Source organism: Mustela erminea, chromosome 12 (genome assembly GCF_009829155.1).
Source record: "Mustela erminea isolate mMusErm1 chromosome 12, mMusErm1.Pri, whole genome shotgun sequence".
In the NCBI taxonomy this organism is placed as follows: domain Eukaryota; kingdom Metazoa; phylum Chordata; class Mammalia; order Carnivora; family Mustelidae; genus Mustela; species Mustela erminea.
The window spans coordinates 6,148,498-6,156,580 of record NC_045625.1 but is presented as its reverse complement, the minus strand read 5'-3'; the positions used below and the strand labels follow the sequence as shown (position 1 = coordinate 6,156,580).

At 62.6% G+C, this 8,083-nt stretch overlaps 1 protein-coding gene across 1 annotated transcript in view; it reads left to right on the top strand.

The window, feature by feature from the left end:
* The first annotated feature begins 738 nt into the window (after positions 1–738).
* Positions 739–8,083, top strand: part of PRRX2 (paired related homeobox 2) — a 42,092-nt gene continuing 34,747 nt past the window's right edge. The window contains exon 1 of the mRNA XM_032307704.1: positions 739–1,276. Coding sequence (XP_032163595.1) covers positions 1,000–1,276 — 277 coding nt within the window. The 5' untranslated portion in view covers positions 739–999. The remainder of the gene's footprint in view (positions 1,277–8,083) is intronic.

Here is an 8,083-nt window from a genome sequence, read left to right as displayed (position 1 = left end):
CTTTCAGTCTCAGTGCTGCCACCAGAGGCATCTTTTCCACGCTTTCCTTGAAAAACAAAAACAAGAGCAGAGACCCAAGCCTGCCTCTCTCTTACCTTGTCCATCTGTCAGTCTGGCTGTCGTCTGGCTGTCTATCCTCTCTGTGTGTAAACTAGGAATTCTGGAGGGGAGAACTCTCTCCTACCGGCCTGATTTTCCTTGGGAAGGGCCTGGAGCTTCCTGGAGGTGGGCAACGGGGGTGTGTGTGTTGGGGTGCCGCGCCGTGTCTACACCCCATAAGCTTGAGAATGAGCCGCTTCCTGGATGGCGGGGGGCAGGTAGAGTGACCAAGGTGGACCTTGGCTTCTTTTCGGCAGATGAGGAAGGCATTGGGGTGCGTGGGGGAATGAGGGTGGAGCTGGGAGTTGGGCTCTCCGCTGTCAGCTGTCTCAGAGTCGCCCCCCTTCACCCTTGCGGAGGAATTTGTGAATGGAAGGGGCAGTGAAGGGGGGAGTGTGTGCGCTGCTAATCCCGCCACGGTTGCTTCCCACACCCCCCCCCCAACACACACACTTGTTGGGGGATTTAACCAACCCCAAACACTGAACTTTCCTACTCCTTATGGGTGGGGGGGGAGGGGTGAAGGGAGGACACCCCTCCTTCCCCCTCTCCCCGCCCCCAGCCTCCCGCCGGACTCCGCGCGGGACCCCCTCCCCGCCCCCCGCAGCCGCAGGGTGGGGGCGGGCGAGGCGCGGCGGCGGGAGGAGGAGAGGCAGGGGCGAGGTCCGCTTCAAGAAGGGGCGTGTGGCCCGAGGAGCTCGCGTTTTAGCAACTTGGAGCGGGCGAGGCGGCCGAGGGGAGGGCGAAAGTTTGCTTCCCCGACGTCAGCGCCGGGCGGGCCGCGGCGGCCGGGGGGCGAGGAGGCGGCGGGCAGCGGGGCCCGAGCGCGGGGCGGCCGGGGCGCGCTCGCTCCGACCCGCGCCTGCCACCCGCGCCGGCGACGCCGGGGCCCTCGCGGGCATGGACAGCGCGGCCGCCGCCGCCTTCGCCCTGGACAAGCCGCCGCTGGGCCCGGGGCCGCCGCCGCCGCCGCCGCCGCCGCCGCCCTCCGCGCTGGGGCCCGGCGACTGCGCCCAGGCGCGCAAGAACTTCACGGTGAGCCACCTCCTGGACCTGGAGGAGGTGGCTGCGGCCGGGCGGCTGGCGGTGCGCCCCGCGGCCAGGGCCGAGGCGCGGGAGGGCGCGGCGCGGGAGCCGTCCGGGGGCAGCAGCGGCAGCGAGGCGACGCCGCAGGACGGTGAGTGCGGGCGCCGGGCGGGGCCGCGCCGGGGTCGCCGGGGCTCCGGGGGCGTGGGAACGGAAGCGCGGGGTCCGGGGCCGGCCGGTGGGGGGAGCTCGGGGTGGGGGGAGAGAGTCCCGGGGCGCGGGCGCGGCCCAGGACCCGCTGCGGGGGCGTGGGGGGGTGGGGAGGCTGCCGGGCTGGCCCCCGCCGCGCCGCCGGACGGTAGAGGTTGTCTGTCCGTGACCCGTGATCGCGTGGGCGGTGGGCACCAGGGCTCTCGACCCCCGGGGAGGGGCCCGGCCGCCTTTTGGCCAGAGCCACCGCCGCGAGTCGTGGGAACGGCGGGGAAGTGGGCCGCCTTTGTGCCCGGGGCGGGGGTGTGGGGGGACAGCCCTCGGGGCCGCGCTGCCGGATCGAGTCCCCTGGGAAGTGGGTGTGATTATTGACGCGGCACAGCTAGGGAAACCGAGTCTTGCGAGGGCCAGAGCATCCAAGTCACACAACTGGGTTCCGTCCGAACTCTGCCCGCCTGCCCCCCATCCCACCCCAGCTACTGCTGGGTCCTCGGATGGGTTCCTTGGCTGGGACAGGGATGCCGGGCCCCCATCTCCCAAGCCGAAGGAGCCAGCTAGGCCTCTCTCCTCTGCCGAGGTTAAAGGTCATCAGGAAAGGGCTTTAAAAACAAACAACCCACCCAAGTGGCTTTTTTTTTTTCCCCCCTGAAAGTCACACTGGATCACAGGGGCCTGAGTCTTTGGTGAGAAGGGGGAGGGGAGGGGGAGCCAGAGCAGGAGAAGATGAAGATAAAGCCAAGGTCCCAGGCCCTGGCTGGTTTTCTGGCGGGGGTCAGAGGAGTCCCCACAGCTCACCCACACCCTGTGGAGGAGATAGGATGGCTGACACCACAGTCCCCGCCCCTAGCTCTGGGGAGCAGCCTGGCCTGCGGGGAGGACCACTTCCCACTCCTGGGGACCCCCACTTCCTGCACCAGCCCCCAGGTCTCAGACAAGAGAGCCCCGGGCTGGCCACATGCCCTGCTTTTCACATGAGAGAAGGTGCAGGGAAAGCGGAGGTGATTTCAGCCTCATCTGAAACCTGGTCCAGGAGCACGTGCGGACGTGAGGCACGCCTGACACACAGCTGTGCCTCGGTACCCAGCTGGTGCCAGCTGCGTCCGGTGGTTACTGGCTCCCTCCCAGGGGCGCCCGCTGCCCACCAGCCATAATGGACCGGCGTCTCCAGGGTGAGCATGAAGCCGGCCGACACCCCCCCCCGCCCCGGGAACTGGGGTTTCCCTGAGGGAAAACCAGAAGGAAGGTGTCTGGTTTGGACCAGGGGTTATAGGTGGGGGGCCTGGGGGTTCAGGAGGAGAGGGGCTCTGTTCCCCCGAGTTTCTTGCAGGACCTCGGGTCTCCTGGGAGGAGCGGGCTGGCTCAGAGCTGGCTTCCCCTAAGGGGAGAGGAGAGGGCTCTGGTGAATGCGGGACCCCCTTGGCAGCCTTGGCAGGGCAGAGGAGGAGGAGCAAACTGAAGGCGAAGCCAAGAACGAAGGGAGAAAAGGAGAGGGGGCGGCAGTCACACGGGCGGAGGGAAGGAGGCACAGGCGTTCTCTCTACTCGAGTCCTAGCCAGGGGCCGGTGCCTGTCTCCACCCTGGCCCCCAGCCGTGGGGAGAGACAGTGGAAGGCATTGCTTCTCTTGGACACAGCGGAGAAGGTTTCCAAACCCAGGGTTTTTCTGCAGAGTTCCAGAACAGCTCATGCCAGCTGGGGACATTAAGTGCCTGGGGGCGCGGGGAGGGGAGGTGGTCTCTGGCAGCCCCCCAGGCAGCTTGGTGGATACTGGGCCTCCCCAGCGGCCCCCTGGGGCCTCGCCACTCTCAACTGAGCCCTGGAGGCCTGCAGGGCCTTTCCGGAGGTGGGGCTTCCACACCCCAGGGGTAGGACTGTACTGGGGACAGAGAAGGTACTGGGTGTGGGGGCAGGTGGGACGGGGCTAGAGCAACAACCTCCACAGACCGGCATCTCCTTCCCCTCACCAGTGAGCGACAAAGGGCTGAAGGCTCAAGGCCGGGCTCATGGCTGCCTCCTACCTCGGAAACCCCGCCCAGCGCTGCCTGGGGAAGGGCCGTCTAGCTCAGTGCTTCCCCTGGCCCCCTGGGGGAGATTTTCCCCAGGCCTCTGGAAGCTGAAGCCAACGGGACAACAGGGAGAGTTCGTCAGGAAGCTTCCCCTTCCAGTGTAAAGGATTCTCTGTGTTTGGGATGGTTATATTGGGATCTTTCCTCCTCACTTTTGGTGTTTGACCATCCTTTCTTTTATGAACTAGGGATAGTAACTGGAGATTGTTTGATTTTAATGTCCTTACTTGGCGAAATTAAAAGGCAGTAACCCTATACTCATTCCTTAGATTGAAAGCAAATCACTAGTCCGTGAAATCCAAATGTTTTATATAGAGTCAAACATCTCCCCCAAGGCCAGCCCCAAGCCGCAAGCCAGGGGTGCCCGCTGCCAGGCAGAGTCCCAACGCCCCGAGAGGCAGGCAGGGCAGCGGAGGCTGGGGCGCTGCGTGGCTGCTGCTGGTCTGGGAGACCCTCTCAGCTGGCCGTCGGGGTCTGGGCCTGCAGAGAGAGGACAGAAGCCAACTGCCCTGCTCTTCTTCCATAGGCTTCCCTCTCGGGCAGGTGACCCCCGCCCCTAACACTCACCACGGATGCCGGAGTCTTGAGGTCTCCAAGTGGGGGAGAAGGAACCTTTCCTCCCCGCATCTCGGTGAGCCAGGCCTGCATCACTGGACCCCTTTCCTAAGTGGCCAACTAAACCTCGGGGTGCCAGGACTCTGGACCCCAGGCCAGCAGGCATGGGCTCTGGGCTGCGACTTCTACCCCCTAGTCCTGGGCCTGCGGGGAACGCTGGCGCCTGCTGGAGATCGGGACGTGCTCAGAAGTGGGTTTTTGTGTGGCTTCTGGAGCTGTTTCTGGGTGCAAAGAAAGAAACTGACATCACAAAGAGATGGAGGACCCCGTATTAAAAATGAAGGGCCAGTGGGGAGACTCATGAGTTAAGAAAATTGATCCATTTTCAAATCTGCCAGGGTAGCAAGGTTCACATTTTTTATTTTTTTTTTTTTATTATTTTTTGCTCTTTTGTTTTCCCAAAGCCACCAGTAGATGTACCCTATGCTCGCCAGTGATTTTCCCAGAGCAGGCACCCCCGGAACTGGCCGGGAAGGCTGTGGCTTCACTGGTGACTCAGAGCAAACCGGGGTCTCGCGTTCCTCCCAAATCAAACGCTGAAGTCTGTGGCCGGCGCTGAGCTATGCCAAGCACGTTAGGAAAATAAACCCTCGTTTGGTGCCTTTGCAATGACTTACAACAAAAGAAACCACATTAATAACTGAGATTTTCTTTAAAGCATTCCCTCCTGTGGGCAGGGCGGAAACAGGGATGCGGACACACTGGGAAAATAAACAAAGCTCCTGGGGAGCCCCCCCCCCGCCCCCCGCCCCCAGCCTCTGGAGGGCTGGTACCTGTTTCGGAGACCTCAGGACCAAGAGAGTCAGGACAGCCCCGTGCTCCGAAGCTGGGGGCACAGGCTGAGCCAGGGTGACTAGAGCCCTGGGGTGGGCAGGATGGAGACCTGGGGCTCCCTCCACAGAGCCGCTCCCTCGGCCACAGCTGCTAATGGGGGCCCAGGAAGCTGAGAGTGAGCCTGGTTTGGGGTGGGGACGTGCCCCTTCCCCTTGCCAGTGATGGGCGGGAATGGCCGAGTGTCTGAGCAGAGGACCGTAAGGGACCATCTAGGGCTCAGCAGAACTTACCTCTAAGTTCTGAAAGCATTTATTGTGGTGGAATATACCCAACGGAAGGTTTACCTCTTGTACCATTTTTTAAGCACACGTTCAGGGGCATAAAGCACATTCACATCGTTGGGCAACCATCAGTAGCTTCCGTCTCCAGACCTTTCTCATCTTCCCCGGATAAAACTCTGCACCCATGAAACACCAACTCGCCATCCCCCTCCCTGCGCTTGGCACCCACCCCGCTCCTGTCCGTCTCTGCGAATCCCACGACTCCAGGGACCTCATGGAAGGGAAGCTTGTGACATTCGTCCTCTGCTGTCTGGCTTATGTCACCTAGCATGACGTTTTCCAAGTTCCTCCACGTGGCCGCCGGTGTAAGGATCTCCGTCCTCTGGGGGGCTGAGGGATATTCCAGTGCACGTGCGCGGCTGCGCGGGTGCGTGTGTGCTCACGCCGCGTCATGACTCTCCATTCGTCTGCTGCTGGGCACCTGGGTGTTTCCGCCTCTAGGACGCCGTGACTAATGCCCGTGAACATGGGTGGGCAAATACCTCTTCCCATCCCCGCTTTCTGTTCTTCGGGGTTTGTGCCCAGAAGTGGAGCGGCTCCTGGGTCATGTGGCAATTCTAGGTTTCATGTTTGGAGGAAGCGTCACACTGTTCCCCGCAGCTGGCCACGGGGTTCAGCCACCTGCCTCCCCCAGCTCGCTGTGACAGGTGGCCACGCAGCCCCTGGGCTGGTGATGGCAGGAGCCCGGAAGGGGGCGGCTGGGACAGTACAGGCTGGTGGGGGAAAAAGACAAGAAGGGTTTCTTCCGCGAAGGGCTTTTTTCCGATCGAACCTGCTTTTCTTCCCTCTTCTCTTGCTTCCCTGCCTCCATTTCCAGGGGGCGGGGAGGGGGGTAAAGCCTCCCCTTCCATGCACGAGGAGCCCTGGCTTTTGCTGCCCCCTCCCTTGACATGACCTTGATCATGTCACATCCCTCCTCTGGGCTCAGTTCCCACCTGAATAGTGGGAGGCAGGACCCAGATGTTTGAGAGGCCTCTCCTGTCCTTCATCACAGTCTGATCAGGCTGAGAAAATGCCCCAGGAACATGGAGTCTCCGGGGTCTGGGTCCTGGCGAGGGCAGCCCTTGGCACCTGCCCTGAGTGGGAAGAGGAGGCTGAGAGAGAGGCTGAGGAACCAGGTCTGGAAGCTGCGAGCCCAGGGGAATTCAGCTGGAGAGAACTGCCCGGTCCACCAGGGTGGCTGGTGGGAGGGGTGCCTCTCCGGCTTTTTCTCAGCAGGCCGGGCCCTTGCATTAGTTCATTATTCTTGGCTCCAGGGTGGTCATGCAGATGATCGGCGTGGAGCTTGGGGGTGTGGCACAGGAGCCTTGGACCAGCTAGCACGCCACAAGGGCCCTTCCCCATGGGCAGAAGCTTAACAGGGCTGGAGCTCTCTTCCCTCCCAGAAGACTCTGGAAAAGTAGCTTGGGAGTAGCAGTGATAACACCTGTCTGCACACCACACTCGAGGCCCAGAAAGCAACCCGAGACTCAGTGTTGCCATCTGTGATATCGGCACCATGGACAGGGATGTCCCTCTAGGTGTGGTGAGCCCCGAGTGGGTGATGTCCACAGCTGCCCTGTGAGTCAGGCAGGACTAAGGACATGCCGTCCCTATTTTTTGGAGGCCCAGAGAGGCAAAGCAACCGGCCCAAGGTCTCCCAGCTGGGAAGGGAGGGGTGGGATTTGTTTGGGGAACCAAAGGGGGCAGAGAGGCAGGAAGGGATAGGCCTGGAGGGCTGCACGGAGTCGGGCTATTACATGGCCCTGTGCCGCGTTGAGAGTTTCTAAATGGGTAAAGACAAGAAGGAGGGGGTTTGGTGGCCTGTCCCAGGCAGGAAGGTGAGGTCAGATGGGATAAGGTGAAACTTGACAGGCTCGCGTGGTGTCCAAGACCCAAAGGATGGTGGCTGACCCCAGGTGCGAGCGAATCTTGGGGGTGATTTAAGGGAGAGCCCGTGGGTCCCCTGAATGCATCCTCCAAATGGCACAACAGGGTTGGAACCTGGCCAGGGGCTGCCCTGGGCTTGGAGGCAGTGGGAGGGGACAAGGGTCAGGGGTCGTGCCAGGGACTCAGGGAGAGTGGCCAGCGGCCATCACAGGCTCGTTGACTGGGCGCTCGCCGTGTGCCCCCCAGGACTCCACAGACCTGCCGGAGCCCCACTGTCCCACCAGCAAGGAGTGGGTCCTTTCATCGTCCCGGTTCTGCGCGAGGGAAATGAGCCACTGGCCGAGGTCCCATCTTCCTGAGGATTTAGGGCTCCAGCCCAGATCTGTCCTGTTCTGAAGCCCCTGATTTCTGCTACTCCCCAAGGCCATCCCTGGAGCCCCTGGGATGCGTGCTGGTCCCCCAGGCAGGTGTGGGCTGCACTCAGGGGGCCATGGGGCAGCCCGCCGAAGGGGTCCCCTCAGCGGGGTGGTCTGGATCACAGGCCCATGGGAGGCACTGTCGGGGTCCGCTCAGCTTGGGTTTGGGAAGATGTGAAGTGAGTGGTGGTGGGGGGAGGTCCTCTACCCCTCCTGTCTAGAAATATCCAGAATGGTCTCCTTCTGCCTATGCAGGCCCGTCTGCAGCCTCCCAGACCCAGGAGAGCAGCGGAGGGTCCCTGACTCAGGAACATCAACAGGGCGGCCCCCTTGCCCAGTCTGGCTCCGCCCCCAGGCTAACCCACTTGCTCACTCCATGGCCCTTTGCCGAGGGCCGACTACGTGTCAGGCCTCGAGCTGCTGCCACCTGCGCAGACCCTCAGATCCCAGGCTCCGGTGAGGTTTTCAGGGGCTGAGAGCGACAAGCACGGGCCGGGCGGGGGGCGGGGGGGACGATGGTGAGAGTTGCCCAGAGAAGCCACGGCCTCACAACCACCACCATCCCGCGGCTGCGTCCGGGCGTCCGAGGGAGACCCCTGCGGCATCTCCGAGTCAAGGCTGGTCCTCAAACCTGTCTTCATCTGGCTTAACACAGTCACAGGTTGTCTC